Source organism: Saimiri boliviensis, chromosome X, assembly GCF_048565385.1.
Source record: "Saimiri boliviensis isolate mSaiBol1 chromosome X, mSaiBol1.pri, whole genome shotgun sequence".
Lineage (NCBI taxonomy): Eukaryota > Metazoa > Chordata > Mammalia > Primates > Cebidae > Saimiri > Saimiri boliviensis.
Genome location: NC_133470.1, coordinates 50,161,338 through 50,183,616, shown reverse-complemented (window position 1 = coordinate 50,183,616; position 22,279 = coordinate 50,161,338). Strand labels below are relative to the sequence as shown.

The following is a 22,279-nucleotide window of genomic DNA, read 5'->3' as shown; positions in this document are numbered from 1 at the left end:
ATACAGAGAAAATATGTTTCAAACATGAAGGAGAAATAGTTACCCAGACAAACAATAGCTGAGGAATTTCATCAGTGCCAGATATGTCCTGCAAGAAATGCTAAAGGGAGTACCTGAATCAGAAAGAAGAAAACATTACTGAGCAATAAAAAATCATCTAAAGGTACAAAACTTACTGGTGATAGTACACAGAAAAACACGAAATATTATAGCACCATAACAGTGGGGTGTAAACCACTCTTACACTAAGTAGACAGACTAAATGATGACCCAATCAAAAATACTAACTACAACAACTTTTCAGGACATAATACAATAAGATATACATAGAAACAACAAAGAAATAAAAAGCAGGAGGCCGAAGTTAAGGCATGGAGTTTTTATTAATTTTCGTTTTGATTGTTTGTTAGTGCAAACAGTGTTCAGTTGTCAGCTTAAAATAATGGTTTATAAGATAGCATTTACAAGCCTCATGGTAACCTCAAAACAAAAAACATACAATGGATACACAGAAAATTAAAAAGTAAGAAACCAAATCATATCACCAAAGAAAACCTTTGCTAAAAGGAAGACAGGAAGGAAAAAGAAGAAGGAAGAGCAGACCACAACAAACAGGAAAACCAAAAACAAAATGGCAGGAGTAAGCCCTTCCATTGTCCAGGCATGGTGACGGACACCTGTAATTCCAGCTACCTGGTAGGCTGATGTAGGAGAATTCCTTGAGCCCAGGAGGCAGAGGCTCCTGGGAGCCAAAATCATGCCACTGTGCTCCAGCACTGTTTACAATAGCAAAGATTTGGAACCAAACCAAATGCTCATCGATGATAGACTGGACAGGGAAAATGTGGCACATATACACCATGGAATACTATACAGCCACAAAAAATGATGAGTTCGCGTGTTTTGTACAGACATGGATGAACCTGGAAACCATCATTCTCAGCAAACTGACACAAGAACAGAAAATCAAACACCACATGTTCTCACTCATAGGTGGCTGTTGAACAATGAGAACACATGGACACAGGGAGGGGAGCATCACACACTGGAGTCTGTCAGGAGGGACTAGGGGAGGGACAGCAGGGGGTGGGGAGTTGGGGATGAATAACATGGGGAGAAATGCCAGATATAAGTGATGGGGATGGAGGCAGCAAACCACATTGCCATGTGTGTATCTGTGTAACAATCTTACATATTCTTCACATGTACCCCAAAACCTAAAATGCAGTAAAATATATATTAAAAATATTGGAACTGATAAATGCAGTAAAGTTGCAGGATACAAAATCAACAAAACAAAATCAGTAGCATTTGTATATGTCAACAGTGATGAATCTGAAAAAGAAATTTAAAAAGAAATTCAGTTTACAGTAGCCATGAATAAAATTAAACACTAGGAATTAACCAAAGTGAAACATCTGTAATGAAAAGTGTAAAACACTGTTAAAGGAAGTTGAAGAGGACACGAAAAAATGGAAAGATATTCCATGTTCATGGATTAGAAGGATCAATATCGTTAAAACATCCATACTACACAAAGCAATCTACAGATTCAATGCAATCCCTATCAAAATCACAATGATATTATTCACAGACATTGAAAAACAATCCTAAAATTTAAATGGAACCACAAAAGAACCAGAATAGCCAAAGTCATCCTAAGGCAAAAGAATAAAACTAAAGGAATCACATTACCTAACTTCAAATTATGCTGCAGAGCAATAGCAACAAAAACAGATTGGTACTGGGATAGACACAGGCACATAAGCCAACGGAAAATAATAGAGAACCCAGAAAAACACTAATCTGTAGTGAATTGATTTTCAACACAGGTGCCAGAAACATACACTGGGGAATGAACAATCTTTGCAATAAATGATGCTGGGAAAACTGGCTATCCATATGCAGAAGAATGAAACCAGACCTCTCTCTCATCATATCCAAAAATCAAATCAAAATGGCTTAAGGACTTAAATCCCAGACCTCAAGCTATGGTACTATTAATACACAAGAAAACCTTGGGGAAATCTCCAGGGCATTGGTCTGGGCAAAAATTTCTTGAATAATGCCCAATAAGCACAGGCAACCGTACTAAAAGTGGACAAATGGGATAGCATTAAGTTAAAAAGCTTCCACACAGCAAGGGAAATGATCAATGAAGTGAAGAGACAACCCGCAGAATGGGACAAAATATTTTCAAACCACCCATCTCACCAGGGATTAATAACCAGAATATAAGGAGCTCAAACAACTCCATGGGAAGAAATTTAAAAATACAATCAAAAAAGGGCAAAAGATGTGAAGAGATATTTCTCAAAAGAAGACATACAAATAGCAAACAGACATATGACAAGGTACTCAACATCAGTGATCATCAGAGAAGTGAAAATCAAAACTACAATGAGATATTTGATAGCATGACAGGGTGACTATAGTCAATAACAATTTAACTGTACATTTAAAAATAAGTCAAAGAGTATAACTGGATTGTTTGTAACACGGGGACACATGCTTGAGGGGATGGGTACCCCGTGATGCGATTATTACGGATCACATGCCTGTACCAAAACATCTCACTTACCCCATGAATACACCTGCCATGTACCCACAAAAATGAAAAATAACAACTTTACTAAAACAAATAACCCCAACGGCTGTATTTTGAGTCTCTTGGGACTACCTCCCCCGCCCATGTACGTCACAGTTGAACATGGATGACAAATGCTGTCTTGAAAAGGTGTTTCTCGCTGCCATCTGCGACAGCAAGCTCTCCCTATTCTCTGCCGCCTCTGTCTGCCCACTCCCTTCGCAGTGCTTCCCAATATTTGTCAGGTCAAAGCATGAGAAGAAAATGATCATGCTGGTGGAGCTCAATGGAGTGAACTGCTGGGGACTGGGGCTCTGGGTAGGCTGTGTGCAGCCGATGGGGTGGCCGAGGGGATCCATAGCTGCTGGATCGGGCCGTTCCACCTCAGCTGTGCCTTGAGGGATCGTCCCTTCTGGCTCCACACACACTCCCTGGGTGACCTCCCTCTGTCACTTGGCTTCCACCACAGGACCCCTACCAGTCACTCCAAATCTCTTCCCCCATCTAGGGCTCCCACAATTGCCCCTCACCGGTGGGTACACACTCACTGCTGGACCTGTGCCCCACTTGGTCTCAAGAAGCCTCCCATGCATCCTGCCCAAACAGTGAATTCGTTGTCCTGCCCCTACGTGGCCCTTGTATGCCTTCCCAGTCAGGGGCACCGTCATCCACATGGTCACTCTGGAGACAAATCTCAGCGTTGCCTTCAATCCTCGGGTGGGCCCCATTCCCTGCAGCCAATCAGCCTCCAATTCCTGTTGCCTTTCTCTGCTGGATACTTCTCCGGGCCACCCTCCTCTTCATCCCTCACTGACCAAGCCCACGCTCAGGTCTCATTTTTCTCAGGTTCCCCTCTTCTACGTGGCCTCTCCCATCCATGCTGCTCAGAGGCAGCGGCTGGGACCCTGTAAACACAACCTCGCAACGTCATTTTCTCTCATGGCTCCCTGGTCACCTACAGGACAAATGCCATGTTCCTTGTGTTGCCCTGCAGCACTCTCCAGCCTTCTATGTGGCTCTTTGGGTTTCTCATCTCACATCTCTGCTCCAGAATGCCAAGCTATTTGTAATTCCCTACACATGCTCAGTGAGTCTTAGCCTGTTTCTTTTCTCGTGCAGCCACTGCTCTGCTGGAATGCCTTTCCCTCCCACAGGCCGCCTTCCGTGGCCCACTTTTATTCATTCCTTAGATCACAGGTCAGCCTTGGTCTCCTCCAGGAAACCTTCTCGGACTGCCCTTCCTCTTCATTATGGCTTCCATCCTACCTGTGTGTCATGGAAGGGACACTTCTACCCTAGTGGCCGTATTGGGTTCCTGTGTCTCACCCAGAGACGGTAAGTAGGCTGCATGTGTGATACCCTTGGGAGCTCCCAACGTTGGCCAACGCAATAAAGTGTATGACACAGATTAGGTGCCTAGTGATCCCCAGCGGGTGCATGTGCTGAGCTGTGAATGAGGGGCACACTCAAGTAGGAAGTGGGTGCTGAACGGAGTGCTCCTGGTGGGGTAACAGCAGGGGTCAGGGCTCACGGTGCATGGGAGTTCCTGGTTGTACTAGTCAATGCCTAATCCCATGCCTTCCATCTATATTTCGACTGCAGGCAGCTGTGGCAATGGTAAAGAATGAACAGCGGAGGAATGCCTCCGTGACCTAAACACACCCACATGGCAGAACACCCGGGTAAAGCCCCTGCTGCCACCTGCTGGCAAGGTACCCTCAGCTCCTATCCTGACAAGAGAATAACTTCTACTCCCCCTACACAACAGACTGAGCCACACCTCTGTGCCTCTGCACATTCTGTTCCTTCTCTCTGCATGCTTTTCCCTTCACCTTATCAACCGACTTGCAGATACATCTGATTCATTTTTCCCATGCTCACTTAAATTATAACTCCTTTAGGGTGATGTTCCTGAAACCCTCCCCCGCTGGCACCCCCACAGAACCCATGACAGACTTATACATAGCACCTAAACATTCATGGCTGTCAAGGCTCTGCGTATCTGGCTGCTTCAGGATGGGGAGACGGCAGAGGGAGATGAGTGGCTGTGTCTGACTCGCTTCGGAGTTGTCAGAGTCAATGAGTACAGGACTGGCCTAGTCCTCCTATTCATTCAACAAATGAATGAATGAATGAATGAATGATGCATGAGAAGAGATTTAACCACAGGACACTTTTAGTCCAGGGCAGACAAAGGAATTGCTGATGGATTGCAGTCTACAAGGAGGAGGTGTTTTGGCAGGCTTTCAGGAACACAAGGATGCTGAGTAGTGGAGCACGGAGGAAGAAGTCATTCTCAGGGCAGCAGCCACCATGAGCAAATGCTCACACAGACGAGAGGCAGGCTCGGGTGCTTTGGAGAAAGGTGTGGTGAGGCGTGGGGCAGCTGGAGGGTGGTTTGTGTGCTGGGGTTGAGAGTCCTGTGGTGGGAGATGTGGGGTGGGAGCAGATGTCTCAGGCTGCCCCGTGATCCTCGTGCTCAAGCCAGACCCCTGGGATCAGAGCTCTGTGCATTCCCGTCTGAGAGAGCGTGGGACCTCTGCTGTTTTTCGTGAGTGTGGAAGCTCAGAATTGAAGGGCCCCCTGTTAGCCAGACGACTCCACTGAAGCAAAAAGGATTGTTAAAAGCCGAGAGAGAGCAAGGAAGCCCCAGAGAACACAGGAGAGCATAGGAGCTGCAGAACGCATGAGAGCCCATGAGCATGGGCGCCCAATTAGTGGCCAAGGGTTCACTTTGCAGAAGGACTTTCTTCGAGTGGGCTATGACTTGCTTCAGTTAGGGATGGGTCCTTTGAGCACTTGATTCAGTGAAGACAGTTCCAGGTCTCCAACCCTTTGGGGGATTCAGTGTGCCTCCCAAGGCGGAAGCCATGTGTCTTTTCACGTCAGTGTATCCTTGTTTGCTAGCTCTCGCTTACCCCTAGGGACACTAGAGTGAACAACTTGGAGAGGCCCGATCATTGCTCAGGCCTGTCTGACCCCAGAGCCAACCCTTTCTCCCCTTTCCCGAGACCCCCTCACCTGCACATCTCCAATGATGTCCTCCATGACCACATCGTACTGCACCAGGAAGTCGGCCATGATGCCTGAGCCAGAGAAGGCTGACTGGTCTTGCAACGTGGGGCAGTAGGTGATTCGAACACAGGTCTCTCCCCTTTCGATCTTGGTGGATGGGGGTGAATCCACCTCACCTGTATGAGTGGGGAAGATTGGGGCAGGGTGGTACAGAGGGCACACCAGACAGACGAGCCAGGGAAAGGGCAGCACAAGGGGTAAGGGGTGCTATCTGGGGAGGGTGAGAAGTGTAACTCCTGGCCAACCTCTGGCGCCTCCTGCCTACAACACCCTTCCACCTGCCCCGCGATCCTCTTCCAGTCCCACAGTCAGCTCCTTTCTGCCTCCTCCATCAAGCCCAACTGGACAGACTCAGCCTGGCCCTCAGCTCCCAGGCCCTGGCAGTGTGATCCTCACTGGAAACCTCACCCTGCCTCACTGCCCATGCAACCTGGGACCCAGTCTTTGGAGACACGGCGTGTCCTGAGGTAGACCAGCAGCCAGCGTCTCTTCCCAGAGAGGCAGTGCACTCAGTGTGTGTCCAGGAGACAGACAGACACACAGACAAGGTCTGGGTCTCCTCCCTTCCCCCCACTGCTGTGGGAGACAGCAGCCTAGCAAGGTTGTCTTCTGGATGAGATGTACTATTTCTTCTTTTCTTTCTGCCTGCTGACTCTGGGCATCACGTGTGAGAGCAAGCCTTTTAGAGTCTCATGAAATCACAGATGAATCTCTGGTCCCGGATGTTTGCTGAGCTGGCCACAAAGATCATCTCCTCTGGAATCCAAGACAAATGTCCATTTAGAAATGTCTCTGTGCCTCCCTTTTTACGAGAAAATGGAACCTTGGGAATTCTACTCCCCCTCCTTCCTGCTACAGCTGTCAGGAAGCTCAGGGGCACACGGAGCCCCACACTCTCTGAGGCGCCTGTTCACATACATTCCCTTGGCTTCCTTCCTCTCGGAGTTCTTTGTTCTGCTTTCTCCCCCACAGGATTGGTTCGACCCTCTGTTTTAACCTTTAAGGAGAATGGGGGAGGGACCTGCCATTTATAGCTTAGGGCTGAAGAGTTCAGGCTGCAGGGACGCAGATGGCCTGTGGGCCCAGGTCCTCGCTGCTGCTGTGTCCCTGTAAGCCTCTGGCTCCTCATCTACAGCACAGGCATGACCACGGCTCCTACTTCACAGGCAGTGCTTGTGGGAAATAAACGAGGCCATTCATGTAAAGCGTTTGGAGCCATAGCTGCATCTCAGTGAGTGCCACCTAATGCCACTGAGTACGGTGACCGCGCAATCTTCTCCCTACCACATAATGTGGAGGGAGGCATTCTCTCAAAGTCTCACAATGGTCCTGGGCTGTAGATGCCGTCTCATCCATTTTACAGATGGGAAAAGTGAAGTCGAGCAACGGAGTGACTGGCTTTGATGGTCCCAAATTAGGGGAGTGTCAGCACTGGGATTTGGTTCCAGTGTGTGTCTGTCTGTGTGTGCTACACCCGCTGTCCACTACAGGGCCTCTCTGGGTCAACAGGGTCGAACCAGGTGGGACCTCCGATGCTAAACAGCTTTATACGGGTGGACACATGCGCTGGGGATTTCTCTGTGCCTGTCCTCCCATCTCTCAGATGAGGTGAGCAGGCCAGCTCCGTGGTTCTCCAGCCTGGCTGGACATCAAGGCCACCTGACACTGGTTAAAGACACAGCTTCCCGGGCCCCACCCCCATGCTACTGAACCAGACCCTGAAGGCTGGGCTCCAGGAATCTGCGTTTCTAGGAGCCCATGTTGTGATTCTGATGCAGCCAGTCTGGCCTTCCAAAACGTCTGGGCGAAATGTGAAGCAAGCCTGTTCAGGCAGGACACCTCTTCCCTCCAGGGCATGAGACGGTGTCCTCCAGGGAGCCTGCACTTGCTGTGCGCTCACTGTCCTGCCATTCTCTGGGGATCCAGGGAAAAGCACGATTTGGCCAGCGTGGCTTCTACAAACTCAGCAGAATAAGCAGGGAAAGTTTCATGCATAAATTCCTCATTCACACTCATTTTCTCATTCATTCATGCATTTCCTGGCATTACTTTCACCCACTCCTTCCCTCATTCACATTTATTCATCCTTTTTACACTCGCATTCACTCTCTTTTGTGTCAGGCCGAATGCTGTCCCAAAACGTATGGCAAACTCCATGGGAAACTGATGGTAAACTCACGAGGACCTAATTTACAGAGCGGTGGCATTAGAGGAACCTCAAGGTATGGGCAGAGATGGAGGAACTGTATCTGCCAAAAATCATTACCGCCCCAAGCCCTGATAGGCCAAGGTGCAATGGCAGTTAAAAGAAAGTGGCAAAAGCCACAGCCACGGAAGAGGATCTGCCCACGGGAGCTGATGGCCCGAGTTAGGGGAGCCTCGAGACACCTAAAGCACAACCCAGCAGAGAGGGAGGCATAGGAATAAATACCCGAAAGCTCTCGCTCTGACCTCCGCCCGTCGGGTGCCAGAGTCTCTCACTTGCAGGACAAGGAGTCCAGATGATGCAATCAGCAAGGGTCAGTCTCCTGAAGCACAGAGTGGGACAGGCATGGATGGGGAGTGGATTTACAGGGGCAAGTGGGGAGTAAGAAGAGAGCCCCCCACCATTAGCCCCAGAGCTGCCCTTGCTCCTGCTTGGGTCTGGCCCAGCCACCTGTCCTCCATCAAGATCTTCAACGTGGGCACACGCTATGTGGTAACCAGCGCAGGGTCCCATCCAGAGCCGCACAGTCTACTAGCTCGTGAGCACCCCGCCACGCCCCACTCCATCCACCTCTGCCGCGTGGTGAGAGTGAACAACCTCAGAGGCTGCACTGGGGGCCGCTGTCACCTCTCAACTCACAGCCAGCAGGTAGGGAGGGCCACAAACACCCAGATGGGTTGGCTGGGGTGTCCCAGGTGGGCTGTGCGTATAGTGGTGGCCACTGTCTGGGCCCTGAGGTCGGGGAGACCTGGGGGTAGAATCAGATTCCATCACTCCTGCTCAGCCACTCAGTCTTGACCCAGCTGCCGAGTGGCTCCCAATGCCACCTGTTCCGCAGGTCTAAGGGCTTGGCCCTGGCACCCAAGGCCTTCCCCAAGCCAGCTGCTCCACGACAGTGACCCCCTGTCCAATGGGTCCCCTCATCTTTCTCACGACTCTGTGCCTTTGCTGGTGCAGCTCCCCCACCTAGACTGCCCTCCTCTGTCCCCTCTGTCGGCAGCTGACCATCTCTGGTCACACAGACAGCTGCCCTGAGAGACCCACCCTTGAATCACTCTCCTCCCCTCCTCACCCCAACATAGGTGTCACAATGGCAGCCCCTGTCTCCACCCACAACCGTGTCCCTCCTGCCCTCCCCACTCCCAAGGCCCAGCACCGGCTCCATGGTGTGGTCCAGGAAGCCCTCCCCATCCTCTCCTCCCTCCCAGGCAGGTTGCCATGCCCAGGGCTCCAGCTCTCCCAGTTCTGGCTGGTGTGTGGCTCTCTTGGCCCAAGTCTCTCCTCCCCGGCCCAGGACAGTGACCCGCACTTTCTGGGTGCTGGCTGAATAAAGGATCCATTTCCACAGCATCTGGCCCGCGCCTGGGCTTGTTAGCACAGGTATGGTTCATGCTGGCAGGACCGCTGGGGGGTGGGACAGGTGGGAAATGAAGTGCAGGAAGGACAGTTGTTGTCACAGTTGTCATTTATTGGACACCTATGCACAGTCAGGGTGCCGTCTGCTTCTGCCTGTGTGGCTCACTTCATCTTCACCATAGCTCCATGGGGTGGGCATTCCTGCCACCGGTTTATGGATGGGGAAGCAGAGAGCGGCCCCAGGGCAGGCGGCCAGGATGAGACAGAGCCAGAACTGAAAGCCGGGTCTACCTGCCTGTCCTCAGCTCCCCCACTGGAGAGGTGGAGGTCCCAAGGCAAGGCGCTGCCACGATGGCCACGTCCTGGTGGCTCCTTTTCTGTTACCTCCAGACTGGCAGCCTCCCCTGGAGGTAGACTCTGACTCGTGACTCCCCCACGTCCCACTCCTCAGAGCAGAGTCAGAGGCCGCTGGAGGCGTGACCCCGGCCCATGGCAGCCCCTGCAGCCAGGGGTGTCTTGGTTGGAGCCAGCCTGGCCCTGCCCACCAGCTCAGAGCCCAGATGGACACGTGGCCGCCTCCACAGGGCATGCCTCCCGGGACACAAACCTGCGTGTGTGTGCATGCACACAGTGGGCGCCACTTTCGCACATCACAGAGCACCAGGCCCGGTTTACAAAGCACGTCCCCGTCGAGGTAGCTCTCACTTGCACAGCGCCCACTACGCACCAGGCCTCGGTCTGGGCGCTCCCCAGCCACCTTCTAAAGTGTGGCCCCCAGAGAGCAGGCTGAGTGAGCCAGTGCTCTATGGGTATGAGGCCAGTGATGGGCAGGGATGTGTCTGAGGGCACAAGGGACCATGTAAGGGAGCTAGGGGGTGGGGGTTAACCTACGGCTCCTACCTCCCAGTCCAGGGCTCCTTCCACCAGAGCACGCTGACTGCTGACTCATGTCCATAATGAAATGTATTATGAAATGCCTATTTCCGCATATATAAATGTGTGCCTGGACCTACGCACCTGTGCACATGTTCCTACCACATGCCACCAGTGGGATTAGCAACACACGTTTACACAGAGGAGCGAATCCCTAGCTCCCTTCATGGTTCCCCTCGGTGCTGCCAGTGTTTCCCTCACTGGACTGACCGTGTCTTGAGAACAAGAATGCCCCAGCCCCCAGCACAGGGTGCACACTACATTAACCCGGTAGTCACTACACATGGCGGCTGAATGAACAAATAAATGTCTGCGCGAGTCGAGTATCGACAGACTGGGATGCTGTGTGGAGCCTGCGACAAGCCCCATCAGTGAATCAAAGCACGAGTTTCTAGCACTTTGGAGCAAAAGCCACGCTCTCTTCAAATAACCGCTCACCTTTTGAGAGGCGGCACCTGGCAGCTGACGACTAATTCAGCAAAGTTAAACTACTGACTCCTCGTAGAATACGAGCACCTAACCATGGGACCCCAAGTGACCGTGCCACCCAAGCTGCCCACCCTGGGTCTGTGCCATCTGATCCATCCAACCATAAAATCAGGCGGGCAATGACAATGCTTCATCTCCAAAGGGCAGTGGCCACAGGAGATCAGACCGGACTGGGTCCCGCAGGCACGACTGAGTCCTGGGAGGCTCACCTCCCCATAACGCCTTCTCCTGCCTCATTGCTTGCACTCCCTCAACTCACACTGAGGGCCTTGTGCAGCGTTCCCAACAACCAGCTCCCCAAATAAGGAAAAAAGCCCAGGAGCATGGCTTGCAGATGACCCGCATGATAAGCAAGAAGTCGCTCCCGAGCTGTGGTGCAACAGCCCCACTCAGGTGTGTCCCTGATGGGAAGAAAGGAAGGGAGAGCCTCCTGGAGTCAAAACTCAACAGCCTGCATGTGATTAATCTCTGTCCAGAAAGCGACCCAGCCAGGGGCACTGATCAATACAGATTGTGTCTGTCAGATAGTCAGAGACTGGGAAGGAACAAAATTGGAGAATTGATAGCAATAATGCCCATGTAATAAAACCCTTAGAGTACTCATTATGTGCAGGGCACAGTTCTAATTGCTTTGCCTGCATATATATGAGGAGCACGTGGACAGATCTCTCAGGATGGGTTGTGTGGGAATATTTGTGTCCCATGTGAGTGCTCATCAAAAGGAGCATGATTACCCAGCCTGTGGAAATCTGTCAACCTCTTCGCCAGACACCCAGTGCTTGTTCAATGAGCCAGTGAACAAAATTATCGTAGAAGGAATGGATGTTATGCGCCAGTTCAACATTGATTTACCCTCACATTTAACTTTTAACTTAAATATTTTATTCATTATTAACCTTGTATTGAATAAAAAGAATAAGGTTTATTTTTCCGTATAAAGCACAAATATAATTATTAAATAGATATCTACAGTATATCTGTGTAAATAAAACTACGTGGGGAAGGACAATTCACGTAAAAATGTCTAAAAAGGCTTCTTAGAGGGTGATAATAAAAAAATAGGTGGAGAAGCTGCTGAAGGGGATCTGCCCACCACTAGGTGAGGGGAAGATACATGATACAATCTAGAATTATTTGGAATTTAATTAAAAATATACTGAAAACTGAAAATTGTGGCAGTTCATTGGTCACAGTAACAGCCTCCAGGCCAATAAAGATGGCAAAAACATAAACAAGGGTCTGTTCTCATTTCCACTGCCACTCCCTCTCCCTGCTCCCCTACAGCAGAGAGACCTGCTCTCTCCTTCCCTGTCCCACCTGCCTTCAGTCCTGAGGCTTGGGGATTGGGGAGTGAGGAATGAGGAAGAGCCAGCCCCTTCTCCTGTCAAATTCTAGGCTTTGTGGGAAGGGGAGGTGGGCGCCCTGCAAGCCCGGTGGCCTGTGGAGGGAAGGCAAGCAGAAAGAACAGAGTTCTTCATGACTATGACTCACACTTAACTCTATCAAACAGTTGGAACTCACTTTTATTAGCATCACAGTCCCCGAGTTCCTGACCACCCCATCATCCCCTGAGAATCTGAGGAGGCCCCAGACATAGTACCCACTGAGAGTCCTTCCTAAGAGGCCAAGGCAGCCTTTGTCTGCCTGTCCTGGGTACTACCCAGGCCCTCAGGAGACCATATCCCAGTCTTCAATGGAAGAGCCTCTGCTTCTAGTGAAGATCACTTCAGCAGGTCTCAATTCGCACTCACAGGTAAGGAGCTGTCTTGCTGCAGATGGAGCTGTGTTTCTCTTTTAAAATTCTGTTCCTCAAGCAGTAAACACCCTTCCTTTACTGCCTATAGATTCTACAGGAGGGGAGACGTGGCCGTTCCAGGGGCCTCATTGTCCACAAGATTGTCCCAGTGATTAGGAGCCCAGTCATGTGGGGACTGGAGATGGTAAGAGCTTCGTGGGTAGAAAGGTGGTCTGGGGCAGTACTCCCTAAAAACAGGGAGATGGAACTCTGATAGCCTCTGAGGGCCTTGTCCCTTAGTGAGCAGTGTAGCTAAGAGGACACCACCTTCAACAACATGTGGGCACGTTGGCACCTGGCTCATAATGCTCCCCTCTCTCCCACCTCCTGCCATCATCTGGGTGATTTCACTGACCACGTGGATAACCCAACCGATATCCTGGCCTCCAAGACCACTGATTCCACATCTACAGGAAGCATCTCTCCCCTTCAGCTACCCATTCCTTGAACCCCACCATCACCCAGAGCTCTCTCTGCTCTGACTTCCTAAATGCATTCTTCCCACTGTCTGACTAGTCCCCCAGATCACACTTCTGGTTCTCTCAATACCCCTTTCCAGATACCTAGAATGCTGCCAGACATACAGCAGGCACTCCTAATGAGGACTTCGCTGAGACTCCTGTGCTGTCAGATGCGTATCACTCAGAGATACCCACAGACTCCTGCACTGTCCCCCAGTCTCTCACACACTCTCCACATCCCTCCTCCCCAAGCCTGCCTGGGTCCCATGGTCCATTTCTTCCACCGTGTACAACTACTGCATGTCAGGTGCCATGGACACAGCAGTGAAGGTACAGACTCATCCAGTCACTGCCCTAGTCCTGTGTTCTTATTTCTAGATCCAAACAGCAGAACCCAATCCTTGGAAAAAACCAACACTCATCTTCATGGTTCCCATACCCAGATTACTGAGCACCTTGCTATGTTCCCCCCCAAATCACGGGCTCCATCCTCTATTGGGACCTCCCTACTGCTCAACATCCTCACAGCCTGCCTCTCTGAGTCCTATCCAAGTAGTTCCTTCTCCCAGGCCTTCCCACAACCCATCTCCTCATCACCTCCAGGACTGGGCTCAGAAGTCAACGTTCAACTTCTCCCTCTCCGTCGGCTCCTGCCCTACTCAAGTCTGTCTCTCCTTCCCCAAGAAAATGCTCCCTTGTTCCTGTATCTCCATTTAGCTCTCTACCTCTCTTTCCTCATTCAAATTTCTCAAAAAGGGATTCTCTATGTGATGTCCAGTCTGTTCTACTTATGCTTTGTGCTCCAGACTTGCCGACCTCAAGCCTCTCCTTCAAAGTGTGTCCTTTGTGCCTACAGTCTTTGTAACTCCACCCCACTAAAATCCCACCACCCTGAAGGCTAGACATGAGGCCCAAGCTATCCCAGAAAGGCACGGTAATCTCACCCCTGGGAATCCGACAGTGTCACCTTGAACTAAACACAGACTGAGGTGGAAACTCCCAGTTCATTCATTTTTAGATGTGATACCAAAATGTGACAGCCCACCAAAAAAAGCAATAAACTCAGAAATGGCAAATAGATTTAATGCAGACTGTCAACTTCAATTGATTGATAGTGGCTGCCTAGAGTGCTGTGTTGAATAGGATTCTGAGGATGCACCCTGGCTTGAAGAGAAAGACTGGCAGGATTAACAATATCTGAAAACACAAGTAAGAGAAAATGAAAGAGTCAATTGACATCCAGCAAACAGGAAGGAATAAAATGCCAAAAGCAGTGTCTTGGCCCACTCTCCACGTCACTCTCCAAATTGGGCTTTCCTAGAATCATCCAGCTCCTCATCCCAGCCCCATGAGCCCCAGAAGTCCCCACTGAAACCAAGGCAGATACCTGAAATCTCACTTGTAGGAAAAACCACAGGCACCAGAGCTGCCGCTGGTGCTGGTACCAGCTCCACCAAGGCCAGCGAAGAGCCCAAATGTGAGAGTGGCAGTCAGGCTGGTACCAGCACTGAAGCCACCACTGGTGCTGGCACTGGCACTGTTATTGGTACTGGTACTGGTACCGGTGCTGGCACTGCCACTCTCTTGGCCTTTGGCTTTAGCTTCTGCTCCCGCCTGGATCCGGGCTTTGGCCCAGGGTCCGATATCAGCATCATCCCAGTTGCAGGGCCCGGCAGCGTTCTCCGCGCCGAGCCCAATGCCCATTCGAGCTCTAATCTCGGCCCTCGCCTTGGCTTCAGCTGCAGCCTCAGCCGCAGCCTTCAAATCCGCTTCCATCGCCTCTCGGTACTGAGCTGCCCATTCCTTGGGATCCTTCTTTTGTACCTGAAACAAAAATAATCATCAGAAGGAGCATCATCAGAGGATTAAGCATCTATGCTTTATGCTAGGCACTATGCTATATGCTTAGTGGCAGGAGATAATAGTAATATAGTATTACCAGTAATTATGCACCTAATACTCCATCCCTGCTCTGACCCTTACTAGCTACATGACTTTGGTTATGTCACCTACCGACCTCTCTGGGCCTCAGTTTTCTCATCTGTAACAGGGCAATGACATATCAGGTTGTAAGGCTTAAATGATTCAGGTAAAGTACCTGTCACAGTGTTTTGACAATTAACAGAAGCACCAAAACATTCCGATCTGAACGGCAGGCTACTCTGCACACAGCTTGCCCCAGCCAGGGGGACCCCATGCTCTTGATTTGCCGAGCTCAGGCAGCTCTCCAATTACCTTGCAGGCAAACTTGAGGACTTTCATCTTGCTGGTCTCATAGTAAGAGCGCAGGCCCCAGTAGAACTCATATTCAGGGGGATTACTATTGGGGACTCTGGCATAGTCCAGGTACCTTGGAAAGAGAAGTTCAAAGCCTTTATTTCTAAGATCACTCATGGCCTACCCATGCACAGAGTGGACAGGCTCTAGATGGCAACATTCCCCACTAACACTGCAGTCTTTCTTCCAATATTGAGCCCTGTCCCACTGGCTCTGCCTGGAAGCCACATAGAGGTGTTAGGGGACATTTGTTCATAGGGAGGCCATAAGTTTGAGGCCCTTATCACAATGACCCCAGATTCCTGTTGGGTGTGTTGTAAACAAAGGAGCCATTCTTTGGGCCCCCTGCTCTGAGCACACCCCACTGCAAGTCTCTCGGCCTCAGCCTGGCCAAGCCCAGAAAGGTCCACCACAGAAAATGACCAGAAACACTAACACTACAGAGGAAGAAATGTTTCACACATGCTGAATTCCTGACCCTTCGTGTGTGTATGTTTCTGTGTACACATGCGTGTGGCTGTGTGAGTACCCGCATGTCCTTCAAGGACCAAGGATAGGGTGAGCCTTGGACTGAAAGTCAAGAGGACTGGGCTCCAGGCCCAAATGGGCCCCTTAGCAGCTGTGGGCCATACTCAGATCTCCCCTCTCAGAGCCCCAGGTCCCCCAACTGTAAAACGGGGATGGGATGACAGCACTTATTCTACGGGGCAGTTATGAAAATGAAATGAGATGTACAAGTCAAGTCCCTAGCATGGTACCTGGTTGCCTGAAGCTACCATTCTATGTCATTTCTTGACGGAAAGTAACTCATATGGAGCTCTAGTTAGCAGAGTAAAAAGAACTAAGGCTTTGGAGCCAAGTTCTAAACACAACTTTTCCACTGCGTAACACTGAGCAAATTACTTCCCCTCTCTAAGCCTCAATTTCTGCATATGTGCAATGATGGTAATGACAATCCCTCCCTTGTAGAATTGTTCTCAAGACAAATGTTAAGGTACATGTAACAGATCAGGAAACACGTGCTGCTCCTGTTTCCCATCACCGCCCAAAGAATAGCCTACCACCTACATGCATGCAAATATGCACATACATATACTTATGCACACAGACACATCCATGCATGCACCATGGCTTTATCACTCAGTTCTGAAATAGACCAACTGCATGAAACACACGAACACCAGACAAAGATACTTACTTCTGCTTCACAAACTCGTCAGTGATGAGTTTCTTCACATCCCCAAAGAGTGAATGATGTATCCTGAGAGAATAATAAAAAAAAAATTAACAAATAAATTCACTCAAGGCTGTGGCACTTCCCAGATGTGGGCAGAGGCACTTCCAAGATGGAAAAGAGGTTTCCAGCACAAGAGGGAAGCTCCAGAGAAGCCCAAGACATACTGAGATAGGGAGCAGAGATTTCAGGACCATTTCCCCATCCACCCAGGTCAGAATCTTGGGCCCTCTACCCAGTCCAGCACCCCCACCCGCTCCACCAGACCACTAGGCTGATGTAATCCTGGGACCGTCCTCTCTTGCCAAAGGACAACACGAACAGCAAGCGCGGAGAGAGCCCAATCATACCCGGGGCGCAGCCCCAACTTGCGCAGCACCTCCCAGATGACAGCTGCGAGGGGAGGCAAGAGGAGACAGGGACAGAAATTGAACACATGGAATCCAGACCACGGCCTCCCATTCAGCTGCATGCCCAGCCACTCACCCTCACTGGACCGATTTCCATTCATGAAGATGATGCTAAGAAGCACCATGAGCAGACCCAGCTTGGGTGAGTCCTTAGTCCTAGAGAAATAACAGGACAGAGAGGTTTATGTCCAGTAACCATCTGCAATAGACCCAAGGGCCAGCTCACTAGGCTAGCCTCTCCCAGATTCCTCAGATGCAGAATTCTGCCCAGTCTCCGCTTCCAGCTCTATGCCATCCTGGGAAAGGCACTTAGACTTGTAAGCCTTGGTCTATTATTCAGTAAAATGGGAAAATCATATTCTCCCTTCCCCAGGTTGCCAAGAAGAATGGCTGTCAACCTGGTACAACACAAGCACTCAGTCAATGTGAATCCCTTCTTTCTCTCCCCGAACCTTCAGCCCCACTGACACTCCTGCGCTTCATGCATCCTGATCCACCCACAACAGGAAGCCCTCCTTGAGAACCACTCTGCCAAGGCCAGGCCAGGCACCCAGTCAGAAGAGGCAAACAATGACAGGCCTGCCTTCCGGGGAAGCTTCTACAGAGACAGCAAACCTGACAGCAGGAATGTCCCATCCCAGGCTCCTATACCCTTCAATCATAAATCAGGCATCACTATGATGAGCAAGGCTCCAACTATGCATGGGAGCTGGGACAGGGCTTTTGAGACCCTGTTTTTCCTGACTTTCTAAGAGGATGAAGGAAGCAAGACAAAGAAGGAGCAGTAGCACACGGCCAAAAGCAGAAGCCCCCCACACCTCAGCCCTTTCCCAGCTTACGTTCCCAGTATGCCTGCATCAGTGGGCTCTAAGGTGCTGAGAAGAATGTACAAGTGGTCATTCTTATCAATTTCCTTCAATTGAATCCCAAATACCTGTGGATGGGGAGAACAGCTTGTGAGATGACAAATTCAGCTTCCGGGGCATGCTGCAACGCCCTATGTACCTAGGAGTTGTGTATGTGTGAGAAATCAGTGAGCTGACGCACTTAAAAGACACAGCTAAGTGCCTGGCACCCAGTAACCACGCAGCAAATGTACTATTGTCATCGGCATCTTTGTGATGAGTGGGAATCTAGGGAGACAGAGAATGGGGAATGAAAGGGAGAAGTGAGATCTGAAATGCATGGCGGGAGCTGCAGACAGAAGCCAGGACTAAGTTGGGTGGCTTGGGTCCTACCTGTGCTTTTACCAGTGACTTGCTGTGTGACCCATCGCTCGTCTACACCCCTCCCTAGGCCATTGTCTGCCCATCAGCATAGTGATGGGGCTGGATTAGGAGGCCTCTTTGGTTTCCCTGAGAAGGGACTTGTACATCTTTGTTCAATTCAAGGCTTCCCCACTGTACCCACCCCCCAGGGCTGCCCCTTCACCTTCTCCAAGGAATAGCCTGCTCGTTCAATGATTTCAGGGTACACGTCAGTGTATTCTTTGATGATGTCCTTCAGCATGTCTGCAATGGGAGAGTGTCACGAGCACCTGGACTGAAGAGATGCCAGGTGGCCCCCATGCCCAAGCTATAGACTCTTTGCCAAGCACACCATGGGTGGCATAACCAGGTTCTGAGCTTATCAACAGAGATGCTAGCACTGCCAAATTAGAACTTTGGGAGGACAGGGATATAAGCGTAAGAGCACGGGATACTCCTAGCACAATGGTGCGAGGGCAGTGGAGGGCAGAGCTCAGGGCAGAGGGAGAATTGGTAGGACTTTACCTGAGCGCTTGATGGGAATCTTCGTCTGGTCTTTAGCCAACAGGTACTTCACCAAATCATTTGCCTGGCAGAGTAGAAAAAGATGGAAAGACCAAAACAAGGTTGCAGAAAACTTGAGACGATGGCAAAGAAAAGGGCAGCCGAGGCAGTAGAAAAGGCAGAGCAAAAAGGACAGCATTCTTACCCTCCCTTGCAAAAGGGCCACATCCCGAGGTGGTGGTGCTTCAGGCTCTTGGGATGACTGGAGCTTGGCAGCTCTGCGGCGAGCCTTGCCCCTCCGGGCTTTAGGTGATCTCAGGGAGAGCAAGGCTCTCCGGGCCCAAGCAGCCAACCGAGTCCTTGATGCCCTGCGGGCCCAAAAGGCTATGGGACCTCTTGAAGCCCTGCGGGCCATTGAGGCCATTAGGGCCTTTGAGACCCTTCGGCCACCTGTGGTTCCAGAAGCCTGACTCTGATCACTGCTGCCATCCTCTTCCCCATCCAGATGCTTCACCTGCATCAACAGAGAGGAAGCTCGACATCACCAGATGAAGCAGGTGGTCCTTTTCCTTTCCCTGTCTCTTCCAGGAAGCACCCGCTAATCCCACTCCTGTAGTAACAACCTGATGTTGGCCATGCTGAATCCCGGCTTCGTTTCTCACTGACTTCCAGGCAGGAGTTTCACCTGCCCAGCAGGCTAGGAACAAACCAAGGGTGGGTGGGGCCTGAGTCGTCTTCTCTTTCTGTGCCCACTACTGGCTCTGCTTGAACCATCCTAGACAAGCCTCTCTGGGACTCAGCTTCCTCTCTATAAAATTGGGGCTATAAGAATTACTTTCAAGATTTAATGAGATAACCTGCATAAATGTGCTTAGCTCAAGGCCTAACTTACTTTCAAGATTTAATGAGATAATCTGCATAAATGTGCATAGCTCAAGGCCTAACACAGGGCAGCTACTATGTAAACATAAATTGCATTATATTCAGATTGCAGCTAGGTGTATTCCTGTCTCATCTCCCCATCAGTCAAGCTCTCTGAAGACAAGAATTACATCACATTCCTCTCAGTGCCCCCCACAGCCCTGATAAGCACAAGGATCTCTCTAAATGTTTGTAGAACAAATGAACCAACTGGGAGGAGAGGAGTAGAAACCCAAGGTTGGTTACTGCAGAGGTCTTACCTTGCGGGCTTTCTTGGCTTTAACCTTGGGCCGAGTATCCTGATTTTCGGGAGCCTGGACAGCTGTACTCTCAGGCTCAGGTTCAGGTTCATCTGCAGGGGCCTGAGAGGCAGCAGCCTCAGTCTCCTGGGCCTTTGCATTGACCTTCGTATCAGCCACACAGCTGGCCTTTTTGGTCTCAGTGGCAGGCATTGTCACAGCCTGTGGGTCAGCATTCTGCTTCTTGGTGTCAGCTGCTGGACTCTTGTTTTCAGCTGCCGGAACTGGGGTATCAGTCAGCTGAGTAGTAGATGAGGCCTGGGTGGCAGGTGCCTCCTGAGCCTCTGGGGTCTTTGAGACCTCCGTGGCCTTTGAGACCCCAGAGGCTTCTGAGACCTTCACATCCTCTGAGACCTCTGGTGCCTTGGAGGCCTTTGGTGTCTCCGGGGCCTCCACATTCTGGGTCACTGTCAATTGAGTCTGCATCGTCAAGCTACTGTCCTTTTCTGAAGCTTCAGCCTGCAAGAGGAAGCAGGGAAGTTCACGGACCTTCTTCCCACCCCCAACTAAGCAAATGGCCCAAAATTCCAAGGCCACACTTCTTTGACCTGTACTGACTCCTACCGGTGTGCTCTGACCACCTCAACCCAACAAGGCCTCCCTTTCCTCTGAGCAAGAACTGATGGCAGAAAAGGGTCCCGCCCACCTTCTCTCCCTCCCTCCACTGGGCAGGGGGACACCCAGGCAGTAAAGTAGGTGGAGAAAGACAAGGATGGGAGGGGAAGAGCCAAGGGATGTGTGGTGGCAACAAGGGCTGGAGAGGAAAAACAGTTGGGGAAAGGACAGAAAGAGGCCTTACCTGGAAGCGAGTTACACCCGCACCACTCTCGCTTGTGTCAGACATGTCTCAATTTGGCCTGGCAAGAAAGAGCTGAGCCTGAAGGGGAGAAGGCCTGGGTCAAGTTGAAGCCCACTGAATGTCCTCTCCCCTGCTGTGACTGGAGGCTGATCCTCACCTTCCGTAGGTCCCCAATTCCAACCCCCTCCACCACCCCTAACGACTCCGTTCTCAGATACAGGAATCCAAAGCGTCTAAGTCTCAATTCTCTGCAGCCGCACCCTCCCCTTTCTCCAGGAAGATGTGCCAGCGCGGCAGCTCTGAGGACCCCGCCCCTTTTCCCAGTGCACCCCCCACCCAGCCGCAGGTCGATAGAGCGCATGCGCGTCGGCTGCGGGGCCGATCTCAGCCCCGCCCGCTTTCCCAGCACGAGCCCTTTCTTTGATGTCCACCGTGCACATGCGCATTCAGCAGCTGGCTCGTCTCAGGGCTGGCCCTTCTCAACACGCCCCTTTCTAGCGATACATACTGCGCATGCGCGATGGTCGTGGTCTCAGCCCGGCACTCTGCCCCGATACACGCCCCTCTCCGGGTCCGCAGTACCATTCGGTCCCGCCCCCTCCCCAACAAGCCTTCCTCCAAAATTGTCGCAGTGTTTGGTGGTCCCGGCCCCTCCCCTACTCACGCCCTACCAAGTCGTGTCTCCTGGCCCCGCCCTTCTTCCTAACACGCCCCCCTCCAAACAGGCGCATCTTGGTTCCGCTCCTTCCCTATTACACCCCCTCCTCAAATAAAGATTGAGCTAGCGATTCCATCTTGGGCCCGGCCAAACCGGGTCCAGTCCCCTCCCTTCTCAGCCGGATGGATCCGGTACGATCCGGTCCTTATGGCAGGTTTTCTCCAGATCCCAGAGGGTGGGGCCGACCCCTAGCGGGGCTCTCATCCAAAAGACGGCCCGGCCGCTCACCTCGTCCTCCTACGATTCCCGAGTGCGTCCACTTACTCCAAGCCCCTCCGAAACTCGGGAGACTGCCCTCCCCGCTCTAGGCCGGAAGTGGTCCCGCCCCTTTCCGCCTCCCTAGGGGGCCTCCGTCCCAGCCTGTCTGCCCCTCCCCCGCTCCCTGCTCCTCATTCCTTTTGCCCCCCTCCGTATTCCCTTAGCCTCGCTCCCTACTCCCTACTCCCACCTAACATTTCCTATTTACTCCACAGAATTCCCTCTTCCCATTCCTTACATCCTCCTCCGTGTTACGTTTGCACACCCTGCCCCTCAGTATTCCTTAACCCCTCTCTGCATCCCTGATTAACTCTTCTCAGGATCTTCACTACCCCTCAGTGTTCTCCTCCCCGTTTGTATTCCTCATCCCCCTCCCAACATTCCCGGTTCCCCGTTTTTCTCCCCTCCTCCTCCGCTAGTCTCTGCTCCCAGTCTGTGCAGCCTACTACTTTCTCAGTCGTCCTCATTGCCTCCACCCCACTTCAGGTCACCTCTGCTTCAGCTGCAGTGGTGCAGTAAGAATTGCTCATCTGCCTGGCTATGGGTTCGAGGGGTCTGGAACCATTAACTGACCGCCGTAAAACCGCAATCTCAACGCCCCTCACCTTGTCCTCCAGCGAGTTCGGGATGCGTCTGCCTTCTCTCAGTCCCTCTCGAAGTCTCAGCCTCCTGGACTAGAGCTGCAGACAGCCCAACCCAGCCCAGCCCCT

The 22,279-nt window shown here is 51.3% G+C and overlaps 1 protein-coding gene and 1 non-coding gene across 4 annotated transcripts; both read right to left on the bottom strand.

Moving 5' to 3' along the window:
• Nucleotides 1–13,964: 13,964 nt before the first annotated feature.
• MAGED2 (MAGE family member D2) lies at nucleotides 13,965–22,279 on the bottom strand. Of its 3 annotated transcripts, none has more exons than XM_010331561.3 (13): nucleotides 22,175–22,279; nucleotides 20,594–20,671; nucleotides 19,756–20,253; nucleotides 18,780–19,088; nucleotides 18,596–18,659; nucleotides 18,255–18,334; nucleotides 17,663–17,757; nucleotides 16,900–16,979; nucleotides 16,764–16,806; nucleotides 16,378–16,440; nucleotides 15,138–15,252; nucleotides 14,290–14,726; nucleotides 13,965–14,099 (listed from the first exon to the last, which is right to left on the bottom strand). In XM_010331561.3, the coding sequence occupies exons 2-12, from the start codon at nucleotides 20,636–20,638 to the stop codon at nucleotides 14,298–14,300; spliced, it is 1,821 nt and encodes a 606-aa protein (XP_010329863.1). In that variant the 5' UTR covers nucleotides 20,639–20,671; nucleotides 22,175–22,279; the 3' UTR covers nucleotides 13,965–14,099; nucleotides 14,290–14,297. The 3 variants fall into 3 exon arrangements, with proteins under 3 accessions (XP_010329863.1, XP_010329864.1, XP_074248437.1); XM_010331562.3 differs by lacking the exon at nucleotides 22,175–22,279 and adding an exon at nucleotides 21,540–21,646; XM_074392336.1 differs by lacking the exon at nucleotides 22,175–22,279 and adding an exon at nucleotides 20,751–20,895.
• Nucleotides 15,415–15,542, bottom strand: LOC120366701 (small nucleolar RNA SNORA11). Its single transcript, XR_005581279.1, has one exon. It is a non-coding gene; the product is annotated as a small nucleolar RNA SNORA11 (small nucleolar RNA).